Source organism: Microtus ochrogaster, chromosome 10, assembly GCF_000317375.1.
Source record: "Microtus ochrogaster isolate Prairie Vole_2 chromosome 10, MicOch1.0, whole genome shotgun sequence".
NCBI classification, from domain to species: domain Eukaryota; kingdom Metazoa; phylum Chordata; class Mammalia; order Rodentia; family Cricetidae; genus Microtus; species Microtus ochrogaster.
The window spans coordinates 85,041,906-85,065,747 of record NC_022016.1 but is presented as its reverse complement, the minus strand read 5'-3'; the positions used below and the strand labels follow the sequence as shown (position 1 = coordinate 85,065,747).

Below are 23,842 nucleotides of genomic sequence, written 5' to 3'. Positions count from 1 at the left end.
AGGGCAAGGAGAAGCCACCAATGGCCTTTTCCACTCCCAAGGGCCCTTCTAACAAGAAAGGTCACAGCCAAGTTCTCAGAAGGCGGAGTGGGGTGGCCCGCTGAGTCACTGATGTTTTACATGAAGCCTGAGTGTGTGGCGTTACAGAGAACTGAGTACAGGAATCGCTCTGGATCTGCTAGCCCTCAGAGGCTGGCGTGTTCCTTCCTCTCAGACCAGCCCACAGACTTTGCGGGGCCACTGCCAGGCAGAGAGTTCACACAGGGTCATAACTGGGGCTTTATTTTAGTTTCCAATACATCAGCAGAGATACAGGTAACTCAGACAAGTGCATCACCTCGAATATGCCAGAAGCAAACTCACTGTGTCAGGAGCCTGTTGCGCCCCAGCAAAGATCACACAACCGTTAGCAGCAAGAAATTAAAGTGCTCCGCTAAATGTCTCAGGTGCAGTCTCTCCCTGGTGGTTTAAGTGGAATTTTTACTTATGTAAGTTCAAAATTTCATTCAGTACTCAGGGGCTATACTGAAAAAGTTTATTCTATCCCCCCCCCAAAAAAAAGAATACAACATTTGTTGGGATCATGTGACACTGATTTGTCCTGACCCACTGTGAGGTGACCCCATCTGTCCAGCCTAGTAATACACTCACGACTTCTTCCCATTACATGCTGAGCCGGATCAAGACCATCACTATCCCAGTAAACAGGGTAGGCTGAGGGACAAGAGAGCACATGGCCATGGGCAGCCAACCAGCAGGACCTTGTCCCCAGGGGAGCTCCTGGCTGTGGGCTTCTGGGAGGAGATGCAGCCCAATGGTTTATCTCTAAGACACTCTCTACCAGGTCTACAAGTCTTCATTAACCTGAAACTGTTTTTTTCAGACAATCCACCTGGGTGACTGGAATCTTCCCCACTTTGACCAGTAACATTTTCAACCCTCAACAAGGGGAAGCCCAGAGTCAACAGGAGGCTAAGCAAGCAGCAGGAGTTCAGGAGTAGAATGGGATGAGGCTTGAGGGTCAGGGCAGTAGGAAAACGGCAACCTGGCTTCTCATGCTGTTTGTGGCCAGCTGCAGGCATCGACACAAGGTACAGTCTAGAGAATGGTGGCCACGGGGAGCTTGCAGCAAGGCAGAGATGAGCTGGAGTTAGGGAGGTGGGCTCACAGGCTGTGCGCCCCTCAGTGCTAGGTCAGGTCGCGAGAGGGATCTCTTCTGTACCCACCTTCTCCAGCCACCCCAGGCAGCCCCATCTTCCACCATCCCTCCTGCTACATCCTTTAACCACCTGGACCACACTAGCTCTCACTAATAAATCAGGACCATCAGGCCAAGAGCTGAAATCAGAGCAAGGGCCTCAATGGCAAGAAGGGAGGCAAGCCCCATATCCTGTCAGACGTCAGCACCACCACATCTGATACCCTAATCCACACGCCTTCTCCTGAGCTCTCCCTCTGCTCTGCCTGGCAGAGGTCCCCAGCCTCCCATACGAGCTGCCTGAGTCTAAAGCCCAGGGTGTGCTGAGCCTGGCCACCAAGCACAACTCAGAGACTGCAAGTGGGGAAAAGCGCTAAAGCTGAGGCCAAACACAAGATACAAGTCCTTCCGGGACAAACATGGCCCTTCCAGAACTATCCTGAATTCTTCCGGGGAGTCCAGTCACCCCCACATTGTCTTTCTCTAGGTGTGCCTGCTTGGGCTGGAGAAGGTGGGAGTGTCTGCCTGATGCCTGTGAGGGTTCCCCTCAGTATTCTGCAGGGTGCTACCCTGAGGAAGACCTTCTCAAATGCAGCGAACTTCAACCAGGTGAACATGCTGAGCAGACACGCACGCGTGACTCCTCATGCTGAGCTGACCCATCCTTGTCGGTCTCCAATTAGGGTGTGCACCGGGGTCTCCTGCAGGGGTCGGGTAACTGGTGTGGAGGCTCAAACAGTACAGGACAGTGGATGCTTCCCTTCTCTCCGCAGTGGCCAAGGACTGGAGCCCATGGGAGGTGCAGCCCTGCCTCTCTGCGCAGGCCGCCCCCGCTGCCCACTATCTGCTCGGCTGCAGGTACTGGTGTGTGAACATGTTGAGTTCACTGTCCAACCAGCCAGCTTTATTCCTGCGAAGACAAGACTGCTTTGTACAGGCGGCAGACTGAACAGGTCACACTAGCCTATCTGAACCGTCACTTAATCCTTCAATAGCACAATTTCCCACTTTGTAGATGAGGAAAAGGACAGAGTCCGGCTTTTAAGAAAGAGGTGAACTGAGAAAGAATCTCACTAAGCCACCCAGGCTGGCCTGAACTCATTCTCAGCTGTGAACTCCTCCTGCCTCAGCCTCCCATGTGCTCTGATTATACGAGTCAATCACCACAGCTGGTTTGGGTTTTGCTGCAACCCAGATTCCCCAAACCTCTGGAGGTCAGCTTTCTTAATTGACAGTTGAAAGTTTGGGTGCTAGCTCAGCCTATCTTTGTGGCTACCAGCAGCAGCAGACATTGTCCTGAGAGCCAGAGCCAGTCAGTGAGCGGTGTGTCCCTGGTGGTGGGCAGGAGGGGCACCTCTGCATAGGCCAGACACTGACCTGTTGGGGCTAGTGCTGAAACTTCTGAGTACCTCTCTGTCCTCTTTGGGCCTGACATCAGAGGCGGGGGCAGGATATGCAAGTCCCCATGTGCTAATGCTATCACAGCCTGAGCAGGCTGAGGACTACAGTACTTCTACCTTTAGCTGTGGCTGCCATGAAATTATATTCTTATCTCACAGATGAAAGCCAAAAGACACAGGAAAGCTGAGGAGGGAGTGCAGGGCCAGCATCCAGAACCTGGCTCCTCCAACTGATCCTCCTCCCCAGCAAATGTCACAGTTCTACAGAGGCCACCAGTCCTGTTCCTGTGCAGAGACCTGGTGCTAGGCACTCCTGCTCCTGGGCTAGAGAGGAACTAAATGTGACAGACATGGTGGCAGATCTCTCAGGGAAAGACCTGGTGCTAGGCACTCCTGCTCCTGGGCTAGAGAGGAACTAAATATGACAGACATGGTGGCAGATCTCGGGGAAAGAAGAGTCAAATTGCAGCCCACCTGCACCCCAACTGTGGAGCTCCAGACAAGGGCCTCAGCTTCCATGGGCACCAATTTTCCTATTAGAAAGTGGAGCTGAGATGGACATGGTGGCACACATCTTTAATCCCAGCACCAGGGAGGCAGAGGTAGGTGGATCTCAGTGAATTGAGACCAGCCCTCATTCACTATCAAGTTCCAGGCCAGCCAGGGCTACACAAACTGGGTGAGACAGTCTGTGCCAAGTGCTGAGACCCTGCAACATCACAGCACTGCCTTGTTTCCTGTGTCACTATGCCCCATCTGCAAACACCCTGAGGACTGTGACACTGTGTTAAGCCTCCAGCAACCAATGCCATCTTGTACTCAGAGCCTGGCAAACATCTCACGAGAGCTAAATCCCTGAGGAGCACCTGGGATCCACACTGGAGACAGCAGATGCAGACAAGCCCCAATCCCCCAGCGTGGCCACTAGGCCACTCACCTGAGCAATTTGGCTTTGCTCTGAAGTGACTCCAGAGCCTCGACTTTCTTGTTCATGGCAGCAATTTCCTGCTCCAGATTTTCCCGGGTGATGTCAACTTGCTGGCACAGATGAGCAAATGTTCCAGATAGTTCCCTGAGGGGACAGAGATGGGATCAACTGGGAAGATGGTGGTTTAGACAGGATTCTACTGGTGGCCAAATCCACCCAGAACAGAGAAGCAGCTGAGTCCATCCACATCTGCTCTGGCCTGAAGTCCTGCTTTTGGAATCCTTCCCAGCTCTGCTATAACAGCTCCCGATGCCCACATCAAAGACACTGGGCATCACCACAGGAGACACATCAGTCCAGGGGTGAAGCTAACTGGACACAAGAGGCCAGGGTTTTGACTCTAATGCTCATCAGCTAGGCAGCGAGGAAAGGTCCTATCTCCTTTATCTCCAAGTCTCAGCATCCTCTCGTGCATGTGTGTGTGTGATATGGTAGGGATGAAAGGCAGGTTTTCATGCATGTAAGGCAAACTCTCTACCAAGTTATATCCCTAGCCCTTTCAGTACACACCAATAAAAAAACATATAGCTCACAGCTACAAAGCCAGTGCAAAAAGAGTCTGCCACGCCACAGTTCGAGGGCAATCAAAGCATGGTGGCTCAAGTCTACAATCCCAGGACCCAGGAGGTTGAAGCCAGAAGACTGCCCTGAGTTTGGAATTAGGCAGTACAAGTAGTAAAACTGCCCTCTCTGTGCTCCTACCTAACGAGGCACTGTAACCAGGCTTTGATTTAGGATCCCACAGCTCATGCCCTTCAAGGCAACCTTTAATATTTATTTACTTAAGAGAAAGGGTCTTATGTAGTCCAAGATGGCCCCAAACTCTCCCCATATAGCCAAGGATGACCCTCCTGCCTCCAGCTCCTCAGCCATGGATCCCTCTGTCATCCCTGGACACAAAGCTAGCACTACACAAAGTCCTGGGACCCATGATGCTGAGACCCAGGGGCTCTTGGGTCAAGCTGAAAGAGAGATGGGGAGAGCCCACCAATTAGCGTGTCCTTCCTCAGGTCCCTGGGTTACTCACTGCTGGACTTGGTGGCTGCAGTTAGAGCCAGTGTAACTGATAATGAGCTGCAGCTTTTCACTGGCGTATTCCACAAACTGGCGCTTGAAGGCCCTCTCCTTAGCCTTGGTGGTCCAGGTTAGCCGCTCATAGACGTAGAGGAGGCCGTACAGTCCAAATGAGAGGGCAATGAGTCTCCAGCCCACTGCCTTCCACACCTGTAGGGATGCATGGTTAATCTGGAGCGAGGTCTCTGCGGCTCCACTGGGGCTAAGAAAGCAGGCACTTCCCAGCTGAAGTCAGGGGACTGGCGTGGCCATGGACGATAACTCAGGGTTAGAGCCACTGTCCTGATCTAGTGAGGAACTGCTTTAAGTTCTGGGGATGGAATTCAGGGCCTGGCACACGCTGGACTCCCCTGCTGCACTTCAGCCCCAAACCTGAGAAACAGGCTTTGTAAGAGAAACCCAGGTGATCCAGAGCAACAGCTTGTTCTGGGGCAGAATCTGGAGTCACTCCTCACAGCCCACTGAAGAGAGTAGACTTTCCTGTCACACTTCATCCTGGCTACATGAACTTGGGCCAGTTTACTGACAAGCTTCTTCATTGACAAAGGAGGTATGTGATGTAAATTTAACCCACAGATGGTATAGCTAGGCAAACAAAATGCTGTAAGATCTATAAAAGGCCTGTCAAGGGTCAGAGCTGTAGGTCACAACCCTCTCCTAGGCCACTATCTATGGAAAGAGCCACAGGATGCAACTCTTAGTCCGAGGGGAGCTCGGACTGTCAGCTGATCTGACAGTGTTTGTGACAGTCACCTTTTGCCAACACCACACCCCCAGGGAGATCTCAGATGTGAGGGACGGTGGCTACAAAGGGTCTTGAGTCAGAACACGGTGAGCCCCACAGAAACAGAGGGGCTGCCCTTGAGTCAGACAGAGTCACATATCTAGAAGCAAGAGATAAAGTTCAAGGGCCAGGTAGGCCTCCTGCTTAACCTTTAATTGTTCCTTATTCTCTACTTGTTATGGAAGAAGAGGCCTGTGTCAGAAGAGGAGGCTTCAAACTAGCAGTGAGTTTGCAAACTACATCCAGGAAATGGGAACATCCTGTTAGTTGTGTGATGTCTCAGAGGAACAACTGCATATGAAAGGCCCTGGCCACACAGCCCCCCCCCCCCCCGGGTAGAAAACACTCACTGAGCCCCCAGGAGCCCCCCACCCCACCCCCAAGCAAGTGTCACTGACCACTCCTCCAACCACGAGAATGCCCATGGAGGTTCTGGATGTCAGAGAGGCGAGGCCGGTAACCATGGAGACCATTAGCTCCTCCTGTGTGAGGGAGCCCTGCGGCAAGGGGGGCATACTGGGGTTGGCAGGTGTTAGAGGGATAGGCCGCTGAACCTGATGAGAGACGACAAAGGATGAGAAGGATGTTACAAATCTGTCCTTCAAGTACACCCTCAATGACCCTCAAGACTAAACGAGGTAGGGTAGGGACTGAGCAGCTCTTCGACTCCCAAGAGGCAGAAGAGGGAAAATGAGCTCTGTATGCACCACAGTGGGATATCTGCTTCCTGAGAGCCCCGCTAGCCCAAGGCGAGCACTGTGACATGTCACAGGACGCAAGCCCTGGCCACTGGGCTGCTGCCAGCACAGAACTTTTACTAAAAGTTGTAATTAAAGCACTTGTGAGTGTGTGAGCGCCTGTGTGTGTGCGCATGTGTACACACACGCATGTGCATCTGAGTGTGTGGGTTTGTGTCAGACGTCCTCCTCCAGCGCTTACTGCCTTTAGACTGTTCTCTCAATGACTGCACGCTTCGTGTTTCAGCCAAGCTGAGATGCCAGCTTGGGAGGAAGAGTTAAGTGCTTGCATCCACTGAGCCTTCTCCTCAGTCCCTAATGTACTTTTTATTCTAAAATTTAAAGTCGTGATGTGTATTTTTTTTATTGTAAACTTTATTTAATTGTATATGTATGAATGAATGTTTTGTTTGTATGTATGTCTGTGCACTACACGTGTGTCTGGTATGCATGGAGGAGGTCAAGGGCACTGGATGCCTTGGAATTAGAGTTAGAGGTGGTTGTGAACCATCATTAGGTACAGGGAAGAGAACCTGCATCCTCTGCAAGAACAGCAAGCACTCTGAACTGCTGAGCCATCTCTCCAGTTCCTAATGTATTTTTATTCTAAAATATTTCTAATTGCTCGGTTATAAATTTTAAAGTGGTGGTTTATAGGTACGAATTTAAAATTCCCTCCCCTCTGTGGTGTCAAGGATCAAATGCAAAGCCTCCTGTATGCGTACAAGGCACACATTTCCCCACTGAGCTATGTCTCCAGCCTCCAAGTGGTCTGTTTTGAAGAGCACACACTGAGACAAGCACTAGAAACCCCCTGCATTTGTAATCAGGACAAGACCACGCTGACAAGAGTAGCAATGCTGACCAGTGACTGAGTGGCACACTGTCATGGCTGTCTGTCTTAGGGACCCCTGGTGGCAGGTGATCTCCCATGATGCCCTGAGGAAAGCAGCTTCTTGCCTGATCACTGTAGCCCATCAAGGCCCGGCGGCTGTTCTTGGGACCCAGGAACCTGTTCACCAGCATTGTCCATCCAAGGGAGAAGTGGAACTCGATGTCCTCCTGAAAGTCAGCGCACAGCTTGTCACAGTTCAGGTCATAGCTGAGGGAGAAGCACTGGCGAGGGACCAGCATGTCTATCTGATTTCGCGCAGACACAGGCAGAAGGGGCTTCAAGCCATCTGTCAGGGGCACAAGCAGAGAGAGTGTGCATCAATGTAGGCCTGTGCCACACCGGGGCCCAACCTCAGGCACAGAGTCCATACCAGCTGCTAGGGTTGCTGCAGCTCTGCAGAAACCTCACCCAGGTGGTCAGCTGGTGGGACTGGCTGACAGGTCACCTTCCCGAACCTGCCAGCAGTCATGCCAAAGTCTCAGCTTGTATATTGTCCCACATGGCAACCCAAGTTCACAGAGAATGAATTCAGGACACCACACTGGAAGGTAGTGGGTTAAATCACCACCAAAGGTAACAGATAAGGAAAATCCTAGTTGACTGATTATTTTGATTACGTGCATGTATTTGCGTGTCTGTGGGACTATGTGCTCATGGATGCAGGTGTATATGGAGGTAGGGGCATAGGATCTTCTGAAAAGAGCTGAAGTTCAGGCGGTTGTGGTCCTCCTGACATGGGTTCTGGAAAACAAGCTCAGGTCCTCTGCCAGAGCTGTACACACTTTTAACACACCGAGCTATCCCTCCAGCATCATCTTGGATACGGCAGCTCCACTGACCCCAAGGTCCCCCGTGACACTAACCTATCATGTCTTGCTGCATAGTCTGTAGGGAGTTGGTGATGGCCGTGGAGCAGCGGTCAGACATGTTCCGGCCCAGGCCTTCCTCTATATGGCGGTGTAGTTCCTGCCTCCAGAAAAGAGAGGGTGAGAAGAAGCACGACCACCAGGAGTCTCTCGGGGTTCAACAAGACCGCCAGTGACCAAAGAGGCTTCATGTCCCTGCCTGGCAATTCCACTCAGGGACCCTCAGACAGTCCAGCTTCACTTACGTTCTTATAAACCTTGAGGACAACTGGGGACGGGTGGAAGTCCATCTGGTACTCATCAACCAGCACAGAGAGGCGTCTGATCTCTTCAGCCATGGCTGTGGACACCTGCAGCCAAGGGAGGGTGCTGTTAGCATCAAGAGGACTGTGCTTTGCTTTGGCGGGAGGGGCTGCAGTGGACTGCACGCCTGTCCCCATACCAAGCAGCCTCCTCAGCTCCTCTTGATTTGAAGCTTCAGAGATGGAAGAAAATGGGCAATCAAAATGGTCCTGGACGGAGGCCCAGAGGAAATTGTTCTTCAGCCAGGGCCACAGAAAGCCGAGGAAGCCCCTGGGATGAGAAGCCTTGCCCTCGGCATTTGCTGCCATGGAACTTGACTCTGACTCGGAGCCCCAATCTCCCCACATAACTTTCTCTTCCTTCTCACCTGCCTTTCCACTTCCTCTGTAATCTGCTTAATTCTCAGCTTATAGTCTTGAGCCAGGAGCTCCAGCTGCTTGTCAATGAATCTCAGCCGGTCTTGCCGCTCTTCCCGCATCTCCAGACAGTAAACTCTGGAAGCAAAAGAGCACTGCTCAGAAGCCTATGTCCCCACATGACAAAGCAGGGACGCCAAGGGAAGCTGGGAAGCTTACGGTGGCCACATTTCTCCTGCCTGGCCAGGGTATCTGAGGCAGGCAGAAGACAGCCCCTCATCCCTCAGGCTTCCTTTAGGGGAAGGGGTGGTGACAGATAGAGATGGCTAAAGAGATGAGGGTTAGAGACAGTTCTGCTAACTAATAAGGAAGGGGGTAATGTGTGGCAAGCCAGCAAGATGGCTTAGCGGATTAAATGTTTGCTATGCAAGCCAGATGACTTAAATTCAGTCCCTAGAATCTAGATAAGGTGCAAGGAGAGATATGATTCCACAAAGTTGTCCTCTGACTTCTACACGTGAGCTGTAACATAGATACACACTCTATAACAACAGTGTGAAAAAAAAATTTTTTTTTGAGACAGTCCTGGCTGTCATGGAACTCACTTTTGGCCTCAAACTCACAGAGATTGGCTTTTTGAGTACTGGGATTAAAGGCATGCGTCACCACTGCCCAGTTCTATTTAAATTTTATTTTATTTTTTTATTTTTCAAGACAGGGTTTCTCTGTAGCTTTGGGAGTCTGTCCTGGAATTAGCTCTTGAAGACCAGGCTATTTAACTTTTAATGTGGTCTGGGTGTGAGCCCGTGGACTCATCTCAACATTAACAATCTGCTCTTAGATGTATCTTTTTATTTGCCCAAAGCAAAATACACAGAACCATAATTTCCCAGCACTCCCTCTGCCTTGGACTTGGGCTCTCACCGCTGCTCCTGGGCGGCAATGTGCAGGGAATCCATGATGAGACGAACGGCTTCTGCAATCTGCTTAGCCCGGACTGTGTGTTGCTCAAATTTGGTCTTTACTGCAGACTGGGAAATGCATTCCTGGAACAGACAGAGGCACTGAGGGAGGAGGGGCCAACACCTCCAAGGACTAGACTGTGGCTTTCATAGCCAGGGATCCTGGAACAGATAGAAGCGCTAAGTGAGGTGGTCGCCAACACCTCCAAGGGCTAACAGAAAGAGGTACTGAGGGAGGTGGGAGCCAATGTCTCTAAGGGCTAGGCTGTGACTTTCATAGCCAAGGACAGGGCTAGAGAGAACCTGGAAGGACAGAATCACTATATACCAGAATCAAAGACGTACCTCAAATCGCCTCTCAAAATTCTGAAATTCAAACATCCTCACTTGAAACCCTTCTGCAAGAGCGCCCCCTAGGAGAAAAACAGTGTTAGTGAGAAAACAGCTGTACAGAGAGGAAAACGGGGGAAATCCCTTCTCTAGGTTACTTTCTTTTAAAAATTTTAACTTTATTTTATGTGCACTGGTATGAAGGTGTCAGATCTCCTGGAACTGGGGTTACAGACAATTGTGAGCTTCCATGTGGGTGCTGAGAATTGAAGCCATCCTCTGGAAGAGCAGCCAGTGCTTCTTAACCATTGAGCCATCTCTCCAGCCCCCTAGGTTACTTTTCTAACCCTGTGGCCAAAATCATCTGACAAAAAACAACTTAAGGGAGGAAAGCAAGCTTCCCTAGGCTCCCAGTTTGCAGAGAAACAGTCGGTCATGGCAGCATCAACTTGAGGTTGCCTGCCCAGACCTTACAGGGCAAAGAAACAAGGAATGCTGGGGCTCACTGCTTTCTCCTTTACACTCAGCCTGGGACCCAGCCCACGGGATGCTGCAGCTCACATTCAGGGTGAGTCATCCCCCTCAGGGACTCCTCTTTGGAAATGCCCTCAAAGACAGGCCCAGAGGCGTCTCCTAGTTGATTTTAAGGAACAAGGACCTCCCTCCAGGCTCTGAGCACCACCTCGCTGTCAGACCAAGTGCCACCAACAGACCCAGTAAGAGACCCGACATTTCAAATATCCATAAAAAAGGAGGCCGTCGGCTCTCATGGTTACCTCCTTCTGGCATGCCCTGGGCTTTCTGGACCCTGGCACTGAGCACCTCCTTGGCAGATACGAAGAAGATCCTGTCCCCAGCCTGAGCTCGATCCACCACGCCCAGCTCGTCCACCAGAAAGCTGGTGCAGCGTTCCATATGCTGCCGCCGCACCTGGGCCACAGACAGCTGTGTGTGAGCAGGGCAGGAGTGGGGAAACACCTCTGCTCTCGAGCCGCCAGCTTCCCTAGTTCCTCTCTGGGTGCTTGAGACACAGAACAGGCCCAGACAACCTCAGGTCAAAGTCTGCCTAACACTGTTCTTTGGTGTCCCAGAAAGAAAGGAGACTAAACCTGGCTCTCCACGGACAAGCCAAGTGTCCCAGCATCTTGACTTATCAAACAATAGGTACCCCTAGAGAGTCTCAGTTCCCAGGTAGAACTTAAAAGTGTTAAGAGTCTCCACAGACCCCCAGCAAGCGTCAGGCATTGTGAGCAGGTCCCACTCCCTCAGGTGTGGAGACAGGATCACAACAAAAGCTCCATGACGAGCCTCAGCAGCATTTGGACTCACAAATCCCTTTTCTTTTATTTCACATAAAATCAGAGTTGGGAGTTGTCCTAGAAAACACCCATTCTTCATTCTCTTTAAGCTTCTTTCCCAAATGCCTTCCTAAAGTCTCTTTCTACAGGTACTGGTCCAAACGAAAATAAAAGCAAATATGAAAATAATCATGGCAGGGATGCTCTTTCAACCCAAGAGAAGTCAAGGAAAAGAGAGAAAGTGAACGGGTGGGGAAGGGAATGATGACCGCCATCAGTGACCACATCCAGTCGTATGTAGTCAAGGCAGTGACTTGACCCACTAGATCTGAGGCTGCCGGGGGAACACAGGCAGATCCGAGTGGTTAGTGCTCATGGCTCATGGCAGTCTCCAAACTGCCAGAGAGACACCCACCTCCTCCATGTACTCAGGCTCCGAGGCAGAGGCATCCCAGCGGTTGTTCAGGATGAAGATGTTGGGCCGGGAGAGACGCTCGCTCACTTTGTGGAAGAACTGCTTCTCCTAAACAAGGGCAAAGGACCTTGGTGGAGGAGGGGTCCTGTCAGTCAAGGCCCCACGAGCTGTCCTGCCCAGCGTGCCCAGGGACAAGGTGGAGAAGCGTTACCGTCTGCATCAGTGTGGACTCTGAGTTGGCCACCAGCACAAACACATCAGCATCCAGGCAAAACTTATCAATCCAGCTGTCCAGCTCCGTAGTGACATCGATCCCAGGGCTGGTGGGGGCAGGTGTGAATCAGCATGGTCAGGTGCAGGGCCTGAGCCCCAGTGTGAACAGCCCTGGGACTTACAAGGCAGTCGGGCGAAGGAGGGAGGCAGGTCTACCCTTTCCGGGGAGCTTTATTTCCTTTCCCTGACCTTCCAGATCACCGAGGAATTTGCAGTTTGTGTTTTAGCACCTATTTTCCCCTCACCCCCGATTTTTTTTTTTGTTTTTGTTTTTTGAGACAGGGTTTCTTTGTATAGCCCTGGCTGTCCTGGAACTTGCTCTGCAGAATGCTGGAATTAAAGGCATGTGCTACTACCACCAGACAGCACCTGTTATTTTTATAAAAACATAATAACTTGTAGTTTTCAGTTCTCTAACTGAAACTAAATTCAAGTTTTGAATTTTCCTTTTTTAAATTGAGATTGGCCTTACGTAGCAGAGACTGACCTTGAACTCCTGGTCCTCTTGCCTCATCTCTCTAGAGATGTGATTAAAGGCACGCACTACCATGCCCAACTTCCAAGTTTGTATTTGAGTCCAGTTCAAGGCCACCATATAAAGTATTGTATTTTTCAGTGTAGGAGTAACGTGTCCCAAAGGCAGGGCGTTCCTTCAAAAGGAATAAAATGGCCATATATGCTACCCAACACACATACTAACTGTTGTGGAATCACCAGCCTTCCCAGAGCCACTGTCCTGAGGATTGCTAAAGACCGACTCTGCCAATGGCATTTCAGACACTGGCAAGTGAAATGATTAAACAGGTCCTACGTTGTCCAGGCTGCGGTCTAGAGAATAGTGCTTTGGTGTCCAGAAGGAAAGGAACTAAGGGAACAAGGAGCCCAAATCTGTTGCACAAGTCTTCCAAGGACTGTTTTATAGAGCAAGTGCCTCTGAAGCCAGAACCAGCTTGGACTGGCAGAATCCAAACACAGTGACTGGCATGTAGAGCCTCCCCTGTTTTTCAGTGCCCCTATCTTTCAAACAGCCCACTCCTGGGACATCTGCAGGGCACTGATGCCAGTGAGCATGATAACCAACCAGGCCCTGGAAGAAACCCAAGGGGCAGAAGGATTTGGTTGAGCTCTCTGAAAGGCTCCAGTACTTAAACAGAGCAAAGAGAGGACACAGGGACCTTCAACATGAATCACCCAGAAATGGAGAGTTGGTACCCTCAGACTGGGATTCTAGGAGTCTCCCCCCTCTCACCTGTCCATCAGCACGAGGTCATCCTTCAGAAGTGGACACTTGGAGTTGGGCCACATCACACTCACCAGGCTGCCTGCATGCAGCTGCTCGTCCTGATGGAGGGCATGTGCCAGCTGGTTCACAGTCTGACGGTGGAGGAAGGAAATAAACATCAGGCCAAGAAGCATCATCAGCTGGGAGATCTCCTGTGCCACCTACTACAACACAGCAGCCTGGGATGGCTGACCAACTAACTGGCTAGCTCCTGTCCTTAAAAAATTAAAAAACAAAAACAAAAAACAAAACATTCAAGCACACTGGCTGCTCTCCCAGAAAACCTGGGTTCATTTCTCAGCACCTTCAAGGCAGTTTACAACTGTACTAAGTTTCAGGGGATCTGAAGCCCTTCTGGATAGACTGTGTGCACCAGACACCTCTGTGCCTCTGTGCTATAGACATACAAGTAGGCAGACACTTATACACAGAAAATAAGAAAATGTTTAAAAGATTCATTAATTTTTATCCACATGCATATATATAGGTGTTCACAAAGGCCAGAAGAGGGTGTTGGACCCGCTGGAGCTGGAGTTCTAGGAGAATGCCTGAGGCTCCTGAGAGTGCTGGGAATTGAACTCGTGTTCTCTGAAAGAGCAGCAAGCACTCTTCACAGAGGGACCATCTCCCCAGCTCCCTTTCTTTCATCGTACTCCCCTTTAAGCCTCTCTCTCAAATATCACCCTGGGGCTCAATTTATTCTGCAATGATTAATCCCCTATGAATCAAAATGCACACCTGGCTCCAAGTAGAGCACAGATGCCTCTCAGAAAGTGAGAACGCAGGGGCTGCTGGCTGGAGCATGAGAATCCTAGAGCATACTCAGGAACCACACCCTGCTGGCAAGCCCAGGAGGAACATATGTGCTCTCCTCCCTGCTCAGTGCACAGCCAGCCAGCTCAGCCTCTCACCCTCAACAAGCTGGGCCTTGTTCCTAGTGCCCCACTTTCCCGACCCTCCCAAACACTCTCACAATCCCCCACAAAGCTCATGAGCATGGAGGTGGGTGAGCCCTGTGACACTGCTGTGCTGGCTGCTCCGTGTCCAGACTGCACCCACTAGCGCCCACAGCAGAGAGTTGGCTGGACGGAACCCACCTTGACGCTCTTCTTCTCTTCCGAGCCCTCAGTGAGGAGGAAGGCCTCGTGGCCATCTGTGCCCTCCACCCGCAGGAAGCAATTGGTGGTGTGGCCAATCCCAGATGGCAGAACTTTGTCCCAGAGCATGGCATTGATCACGGTGCTCTTCCCATTGCTCGTCCTAGGAGAAACAACAGTGAGGCCATGAACAATACAGTCTGGGCTGTCACACTGTAGTGCCCAGCCTGGGCTGAAGTCTTATTCTCTGCCATGTGTTTGTTAAAATGGCAGGTGAACATCCCTCGGCCTGGACCTGTAACATGCTCAGCGCTTCAGATCAGCTTGCAGGCAGCTGGTGCAGCAAGGGCTGGTACAGATGCGACCTGTCTCAGAGTTCAGCACCACTCAGTAAGTAAGCACTGGTGGAAACTGACTGTCTTCAAAGTAAACCATGCTCTTCCCTAAACCATGGGCCCTGTCCTCTGGGTTGTCATCCTGTCCACATGATCCCATGTCCTTGTTTCCCAATACTGGCCCTGCTGTGTGGCTATTTTCCCATCATGCTTCTCCTCACACATGAAGCCCCACTTCTCAGGCCCACCAGTGTCAGGCAAAAGGGAAGCTTCCTTTAGTGCTCTATTTAACACACCCCTTTCTACATTCTGCTTCTTGTAAACAGCTCCATTTGCACACTTGCCTACTCCAGGGTTTAATGGGAACACTCTCTCTCATTCTGCATGGCAATCCCCAGCAGCACACAGCTTCTGAAGCCACCGATCTCCATGTGCCCAGCGACATGGACAGACACTAGCACCCGGGTGAGGGCCAGGCCACACCTTCCAGGAAAGGATGAAGAAACAACGGGCCAAAGAAGCTGAGGGCACACTTGAGATCACAAGTCATCAGGGACAGGACTTGAGACACAGTGTTCACTCTATACTACCACTGTGTGCCAAGCACCAGTTAGTTTATCTAGGACCTTTAACCTAAGTAGAAGTGTAGCTTTGTTTTTGACAAACTGGCTTCAAACTCCAAATGGAGGATGACCTTAAACCCTCCAACCCATCCCCTCATCTCCAGAGTGCTGGTATTGTAGGTGTGAGTGCCATCATGCTGGGCCCCAGGGCTTCACATACATAGCAGGCAAGCACTTACCAAACAAGACACACCAGTCTCAGGTGCTAATTGTTTTTAGTGCCTGATCCTCCTTATTACACTTAAAACTCTTAAAACAAAGGGGGAAGCTTCACAGCACAGCACTGACTAGGTATGACCCCACAGACAGGAAAAAAGTCTACGTAGTTATTAGACTAAACCAATAAAAGGGCTAGACACCAAAGGATATAACTGTCAGAGTGAAAAGGTAGCCTGCAGAATGGCTAAGATCTACAAATACACAGAATGTATTTAAAGGGCTGGAGAGAGGGCTCTGTGCAGTGGCTCTCAACCTTCCTAACTGCAACCCTTTAATGCAGTTATTTCCTTATGTTGTGGTCACCCCCAATCATAAAAGTATTTTTGTTGCTACTTCATAACTGTAATTTTCTACTGTTATTAATCATAACATAAATATGAGTTGTCTGATCCTTAAAAGGGTCACAACCCACAGATTGAGAACCACTGGCTCAGTGGTTAAGTGTGTGCACTTCTCTTGCAGAGGACCTGGGGTCAGTTCTCAGCAACTCTCAGCCATCTACTACAGCTCCAGTGGGATCTAGTGCCATTGGTTGGTACCGAGACCTGTACCAAGTGAACATACCCATGAGCATAACAGAATATAAACGAGTCTTTAAAAAAGACCCACCAATGTATTTAAAAGCTCCTACAATGCAACAATAACCAAATTAACAACCTAACTAAGGAATAGACATAGATATATAAAAGGCCAATCAACACACGAAAAGCAGCGCAGCAACCCTAACATTAAGGAAATACAAATCAAACCACATTGGGAGCCCAACACGAAAGGTCCAGCACTGAGGCTGGGTGGGGCAGCATCACCTGAGCCCAGGAGTTAAAAACCAATTTGGACATCACAGTAAGGCCCCTATCGCCAAAAACCAAACCAAACAAAAATAAATAAAAACAAAGAACCCCACATCAGACTGTTACTTCCCACTCAGAGGCATGACCACTATCAAAACACAGAACACTGTGGACAAGGGTGTGCAGAAACGACCCATGTGCACTGCTGGGGGGACTATACAACGTACAGTTGCTGAAGAAAACACTAGTGAGATCTAGTGAGCTTCGGAGTGGAACGACAGGATTCACCAACAATCCCACTTCTGTGGACAAACCCAAAGAACCAGAAGCAGGGACCGGAAATGACATCTACACACATGCGCACACAGTGACATTATCTGTTAGAGTCACAAAGCTAAAGCAACCCAACTGTTCATAGAGATGAACAAATAAAATGTCACATGCACATGAAATGGAATATTCAGCCTTACATGGGAAGGAACTGGGCTGAAGACATTCCCAGAACCCATGTAAAAGCCAGGGAGGTGTGGCAGCCACCTCCAATCCCAGCTCTCCAATCCCTGGGGCAACCTGGTTACCTTGACAAGCTTAGAATCGGTCAACTTCGGTTTTATTGAGAACCTGGCTCAAATAGTCAAATCCTAGCACTGGGAAGCTCAGGCAGGATGAGGCCAGAATAATGGCTGCCAAGGGCTGGGGAGTGTGGGGATCAGGAAGTCACTATTTACTAGGAACGACTTCCGCTCCACCAGATGAAAAGCTCTGGGGACTAGCTGCATAGCATCATTGCTATCTCCCCAGGGACACACTCTCTGTTGGCTCATCCAGGAGCTGAGACACAGCTCGGTGACAGACACAGCTCAGCCTAGTTCCAGCTCCATGCATAAAGAGGTTTGTTAAGAATCACAATTTAAAAATTAAAAAGGGCTGGTGAGATGGCTCAGTGGGGAAAAATGCTTAATGCTTACTGCTAATCCGGAAGCTTGACTTTGATTCATAAGACAGAAGGAGAGAACTGACACCCATAAGTTATCATGACCTTCTTCATTTTTGTGCACATCCCCCATCAAATAAATAAAAATGTAATTAAAAAAATAAAAGCAACAAACAATCAAAAAGAGCATATGAACTCAGGGCACACCACTGCTCCCCAGTGGAGAGGACCTCCCCTGTCACCTGTACCCATCCCCACCCCACCAGCCAGGGAGGGCTTCGAAGTACTCACCGGCCGAAAAAAGCCACCTTCATGTGTCGCCTGGCCAGTACCTCGCTGATACCCCTGACTTTGGACAGATACCCTTTGACGTCCAGGACCTGCTCTTCTGTAGTAACTGGGTCCAGTTCTGCATTCCTGTGGGTGTCTGAGGGAGGACGACAGTGGGTCAGTGTTTGGTCAGAACTCCAGAGTGATGGCCTCCCTCATGCTGAGGCCTCGCTCTCCAACCCAAGACCACCTCTGTTGACTCTCAGCTCTGCCACCAGATGGAAGTTCCAGACTCCCTACTATAGTCCTACTGTGTGGCAGCTATGAACAGACTGGGGAGGAAAACTGACAGGGCTCCCCCATGCTGTTTGTGCTCCAACAAATGAAGCTTGCCCCAAGATCAGAGTATGGCGCTAGCCACACTAGTTAGCTATAGAGGGCAGGCAGTGGTGGTGCACACCTTTAATGTCAGCACTGGGGAGACAGAGGCAGACAGATCTCTGTGAGTTCAAGACCACTTGGGCAACACAAAATTGATCCTGTCTAAAAGAGAAACAGAACCAAGCAGTGGTGGCTCACACCTTTAATCCCAGCTCTAGGAAGGTGGAGTAGGGAAGTGATATGATTGAGCAGAGAGAAGAATATAAGGCAGGAGGAGACTGGAGCTCAGGAATCACTCTGAAGTTTCGTAAAGAAAGCATTCAGTCTGAGGACTTGTAGAGACAGAACACCCCATTCAATCTGAGAAGTTCATAGAGGTAAGAACTAGTGGTTGGCTGCTCTGCTTCTCTGATCTTTCAACTTTCACCCCCTAATATCTGACTCCGGGTTTTTATTATTAAGACCAATTAGAATTCATGCTACAATAAGAACAGCAGTATCTTCTTCCCCAAGTGTCTAAAAATGAAAGGAATTCAATGCAAAGTGCTAGGTGACTACCTGAACACTTGGCTTCACTTGTACATGATGGAAGGGGTTTTATGTGCCACAGTACAGGTGAGGTCAGAGGAAAACTTTTCGGAATCAGTTCTCTCCTCCACCTGGGTTCTAAGACCCTAATCCTAGGCTTGCTCGGCAAGTGCCTTTACCTGCTGGGCCATCTCAACAGCCCTATTGCTTTCTTCCTTTTTAGAGTCTATTTATTTTCATGTTTATTAGGGTTTTGCCTTCATGTATATACATGCACTACACCTGTGCCTGATGCCCTTGGAGGTTAAACAGAAGCACCAGAGTTACAGATGTGAACACCATACAGCTGCTAGGAGCAGAACTTGAGTCCAGTGCAAGAGCAGCTGGTGCTCTTGACTGCTGAGCCATTTCTCCAGCCCCATCAGTCATATTACTCCTTGACAAATGCTTACAAAATTCTCACATGCTAGGCACTGTTAGAGTCACTTTTTAAAAAGTTAATGTTTTTTTAGCATGTGTGGCACACATGTGCAACAATGTGCACGTGGAGGTCAGAGGACAGCTTGCAGGAATCCTTTCTCTTCCACCACGTAGGTCCCAGGGATAGACTGCAGGTGGTCATGGAGGAGACAAGAGTCTACTCACCACGCCATCCCGCCAGCTCTCTAGTCAGCTTTCAAATATGGTCTCATTTAATCTTTGTTATGCACACAACACACCATTTGAAGCAAGCAACATGGCTCTGGAGTATAGGACCTCTCCAGTCCATATCACATTGAGAAGTCCTTCCAGAGCTGGGCCTGTCTGGCCGCATAGCCTCTTGTGCTGCCAGCCCCCACGTACGTGTGTGTGTGTGTGTGTGTGTGTGTGTGTGTGTGTGTGTGTTTTGAGATAGGGTTTCTGTGTGTAACACAGTCCTGACTGTCCTGGCATCTGCTCTATAGACCAGACTGGTCTTGAACTCAAGAGATCCACCTGCCTCTGCTAGGATTAAAGGCATGTACCACCACACCTGGCCTTGCCAGTTCTCAGTTTTAACTCCACCACACCACCTCCCCAAAGTCACCAGCCTCTTCTCCCTCTAGGCTTGGCTTGCTGCTACCCACCCCAATTCACCTGATGCTCTAAAAAACAGAACCCTGTTGTGAAGTAACGTGGCTCATTTCCACGTTGTCTCATGTCTAGCATGGACAGCACAGGCTCAGGAAGCCTTCCCTGGCACACTGCCTCCTGAGCAGATTCCTGTCTATGCATTCACGTACTTGGCTAGCTCAGCTGTCTGCATTATCTACCATGTGATGGCTAGACCATCACTCGCTGAGTAAATGAATGTCCAAAGGATTGTGCTGCTTTCCCCTAGTGCCCTTGACAGGCAGATGGATTAAAAAAAAAATCACTACAGAAGATGAAACTGAGCAAGATCCAGTCTCACCCATCCACCGCAAACTGCTTCAGCTATCTGGCAAGCAGATGGGTGTTGGGCCTGCAGCAAACTCTTGCAAATTACCAGGCTGGCAGGTCCCAGTCCCAAGAACACTCCCCAAAGCATCTGGAGTATGAAAAGTGGCATATCAGAGACTACCTAGTGAGTTTTCCCTCTGACTAGTGCCATGAAAGGAAGTGACCCAGCCAACATGCCACCCCTGTTCCAGCAGTCACCCCACCCCAGATGCAGCAACATTCCTCCCTTATATGGGCACATGGGCATGACCTTTGCAAAGCCTCATAGGAGGAAGCTGGCTCTCAGGCACATGGCTTCACTGAACAAGCGCCTGCAGGCTGACTAGCTCTAACTGTTTGCCTGGGTGAAGCCTCTTCTCCCTAACCAGAACAATCCCAAACACAGCTCCATCACTCAGCTTCTTTCCTTCCATGTGATCAACAAACAAGGGCCTCAGAGTCTCACTATGAGGCACATCAAAGAGCTGTGACAGGATACCTTTCCAAAACACCTGCCTGTCCACAACATCACGTGAGAGAATGACTCAGGGCAGAGAGGGCAGTTGGGCCCTGGGAAGACAGCAGTCTGGCCACCACCTCTGCATACCTAGGCTCAGGGAAGGCAGAGCAGAGCTACTGATAAATAAGCAGGTCGTAATCTGCAATCATTTCAGCCTCAATCATACTCTAAGATTCAGGGTCAAACCTGAAGATTCCTTAAGCCCCATGCACAGGGCAGGGCACAGGGAGGTTAACAACACTGAACATGGTCTTTTTCTTTAATGAGGCCTCATATACTGGCTTGCCCATGTGAGACAATGAGCAGGCTGGAGAGATGGTCTACCTGAACTGGGATGGACTCCTGCACCACTGGACCCAAGCTTGGGGCGCACCCCTGCAGCACTGGACCCGAGCTTGGGGTGCACCCCTGCACCACCGGACCCGAGCTTGGGGTGCACCCCTGCACCACCGGACCCGAGCCTGGGGCGCACCTCTGCACCACTGGACCTGAGCTTGGGGCGCACCTCTGCACCACTGGACCCGAGCTTGGGGCGCACCTCTGCACCACTGGACCCGAGCTTGGGGTGCATCCCTGTACCACTGGGTCTGCAGGTTCTGCAGCTAAACCTGAAGATTCTTAGTCTCACATGAACCCCTCTTTCACACACAAGGAAACCAGGGACAGAGAAGGCTCAGGACCTGAGTCTCCACAGATAAGCTCCAGACCTATGGCTGGGCACCCTTCAGAGGGAGCCTGATAGCTAGTGTCTGGAACTGCCCGTACAGAGAGGGGCACAGGGAAGCAGCCCTCCACTGACAGAGGCTCTGCTCAAATTAGTAACCAGAGAAAAGATGCAGTGACATGAGTTTCCTACTTGCACTTCTATTGCCAATCTAAAAATACCAACTAGGGCGCCCTGTCCGGAATAATCAACACACAAGTGTTTGGTGCTATGGCAGCCAGAACCAGGCCAAATAAACACACACAGGTTGTGGCATGAGAGACACCTGGGTAAAGCTAGGCTCAGTCACTCTAAGGTGTCAGGTAACACTCAAACCTTAGTCTACTTGCCTTTTGGTTTTTCTGTTTGGTGGGTTTAGTAGACAAGGTTTCACCTCAAACTCACCAGCAGCTAAGACCTTAAACTCTTGCTCCTCCCACTGCAGTCTTCCAGATTATAGGCACGCACCATACACCACGTGCTGGAGATGCCAGCCAGGCTTTACCAACAGAGCAATCACCACACCACACCTCCACCTGCTTGCCTTTTTGATCGGGATACGATTCATCTTGGGCCGGGCGGTGGTGGCGCACGCCTTTAATCCCAGCACTTGGGAGGCAGAGGCAGGCGGATCTCTGTGAGTTCGAGACCAGCCTGGTCTACAAGAGCTAGTTCCAGGACAGACTCCAAAACCACAGAGAAACCCTGTCTTGAAAAACCAAAAAAAAAAAAAAAAAAAAAAGATTCATCTTGGGAGGGCATGGTGGCACATGCTTTTAATCCTAGCACTTGAGAGGCAGACGCTGGTAGATTTCTGAGTTTGAGGCCAGCCTAGTCTACAGAACGAATTCCAAGACAGCCAGGGCTACAAAGAGAAACTCTGTCCCAAAAACAAACAAACAAAAAACTCCTTCAAATGAAACGTAGAATTTCCAACTTAATAGTTCATACCTAATGTTCCTGGTACTCATGATCCATAGGAATCCAAGCAGAGCACAGGTAAGGCAATGACACACTTGGGCTTAAGTTTCCCTAAAACAGGCCTCTTTGGAACCCCCAAATCCTGTTACTCAAATTTCTCACAGAACCTGACTGAGCAGGCGCCCAGCTCACCTTCAAGGAAGCTGGCACTTTCTTGGATGTAGGCCCCCAGCTGCTCGAAAATGCCATTGATCTTTTTCTTGGCAGTGACAAAGTGCTTGAGCGGGGAAGCATTCACCTCAGCCATGTGTCGCTTATCCTTCTTGACAGTGACGATGGAGTTGCATCGAGAGAAGAGCAGGGACATCTCGCTGAAAGAGAGCCAAGACTGTGTGAGTATAACGTTAGGCCATGATGCTGGGGAGCAGGGGCGGGAGAACTGGGACCACCAAGAATATGGCTGCTCTGTACTCACTCAAGGGAAACAAGGTCCCAACATCTTAAGGAGGACGGGAATTCTCAGTTCACTTGGGCCCATGTCCCTGTCACACTGTGTTGGTTCACAACTGCCTGGTTGTAGAGCCCTGAGTTCAGGCTTGGTGCTAGCAATCCCTGCCTTGCCTGTTCAACACTGACTAGTACAGCAGAAAGAGGGGAGGGATCTTGGGGTCACACAATCTCACACACAGGAATCCTCAGAAGGAGAAGTGGTAGGAATTGAACCTATCTCCTCAACACCATCAACCTAAAAGTGCATCAGATAGGGAAAGCAAAGTGCAAACAAGGTCGGGGTCAGCCACACCCTTCCATGGCCACTTTGTGGTCCAGGAACAGTGGTCCTCACTCCTAATATGGTTTGTTAGTCTGCTTGCTTACGGAGTAGAGACAAGGACCAGTGAACCTCAAGAGGGAGAGATCTACTTCTAAGACTAAAAAACAAAAGAAAAAGGGATGTACTGGGAATGGCATGGAAGCACAGGCCTGTGGCTCCAGCGTTTGGGAGTTAAAGGCCAGGTATGACCACACACCAGGTATGACCACACTCTGAGCTTCAGGTCAGTCTGGCCTACAGGAGACCCTGTCTCAATAAACAAGCAATGACAACAAAAGACTATCAGTTCCTCCTATGGTTGTATGTTACAGAGCCTATTTGAAAGAGAAAGGTAAAAACCCTCCACTGTCTTGTGCTAGCACTGGGCATTCTGGTCTCTGCTAGTCTAGTCTCTCGTCTTTTTCTCGGTTTCACACATCTTCACAGAAGCCATGACACGACGACAAAGTCCTATTGATTTTTGGTCAAAAAAACCCTCAAAACATATACTAGTGTCTCCCAGGTGGGGCTGGCCCCCAAGTGGAGCCCTGAAAGGTCCTACCATGGTTGAAGAGTTCCAACCATGGAGAGCACTATGTCCCCAGCAGAGTCCACAAATCCCGGGACATGAAAAGAAAAAGGCCCTCAGGCTGAGGGGATCATGTGCAGCTTGTATGGGTCTAGTCCTGTCATTCTGGGCATGGTCATCTACCCATGGTGCCTGCCACCAAGCCTCCACCCCATGAGTGAATACACAAGAAAACCCAACAACGGTGTTCAAAGCTGCAATACAAGGTTCTGAGCAGGAAGAGCAGCCAGAAAAAGCACAGAAGGTTTAAGTGCTAAAACTGGGTCTTTGAGAAAGGCCACCTTGATGGTAGGCAAAAAAGCAGGTACAGCGATAGGGGCAAACCTATGTTGCCCAATCAACAAACCATCTGGCATGTTACAGATTCTGTAGGACACAGGGAAGTGAGCACACTGCCGTTTCCCCCTTTCCCCTTCTTTCTTCAGGTGGTGGGGTGTGTATGGTGTGTGGTGGGGTATATGTGTATGGTGCGTGGTGGGGTGTGTATAGTGTGTGGTGGTGATGGGTGTGTGTGGTGGT

At 50.1% G+C, this 23,842-nt stretch overlaps 1 protein-coding gene across 3 annotated transcripts in view; it reads right to left on the bottom strand.

The window, feature by feature from the left end:
• Nucleotides 1-262: 262 nt before the first annotated feature.
• Nucleotides 263-23,842, bottom strand: part of Mfn2 (mitofusin 2) — a 27,844-nt gene continuing 4,264 nt past the window's right edge. For all 3 annotated transcript variants that reach the window (XM_005353744.3, XM_005353743.2, XM_026781992.1), the window contains 17 exons: nt 22,116-22,294; nt 17,452-17,587; nt 14,259-14,421; nt 13,129-13,253; nt 11,818-11,926; nt 11,607-11,714; nt 10,670-10,823; nt 9,909-9,976; nt 9,526-9,647; nt 8,613-8,739; nt 8,188-8,292; nt 7,940-8,042; nt 7,142-7,362; nt 5,843-5,998; nt 4,614-4,810; nt 3,536-3,670; nt 263-2,108 (listed from right to left, as the gene is read on the bottom strand). In XM_005353744.3, the coding sequence (XP_005353801.1) occupies nt 2,039-2,108; nt 3,536-3,670; nt 4,614-4,810; nt 5,843-5,998; nt 7,142-7,362; nt 7,940-8,042; nt 8,188-8,292; nt 8,613-8,739; nt 9,526-9,647; nt 9,909-9,976; nt 10,670-10,823; nt 11,607-11,714; nt 11,818-11,926; nt 13,129-13,253; nt 14,259-14,421; nt 17,452-17,587; nt 22,116-22,290 (2,274 nt within the window). In that variant the 5' untranslated portion in view covers nt 22,291-22,294 and the 3' untranslated portion in view covers nt 263-2,038. The remainder of the gene's footprint in view (nt 2,109-3,535; nt 3,671-4,613; nt 4,811-5,842; nt 5,999-7,141; nt 7,363-7,939; nt 8,043-8,187; nt 8,293-8,612; nt 8,740-9,525; nt 9,648-9,908; nt 9,977-10,669; nt 10,824-11,606; nt 11,715-11,817; nt 11,927-13,128; nt 13,254-14,258; nt 14,422-17,451; nt 17,588-22,115; nt 22,295-23,842) is intronic.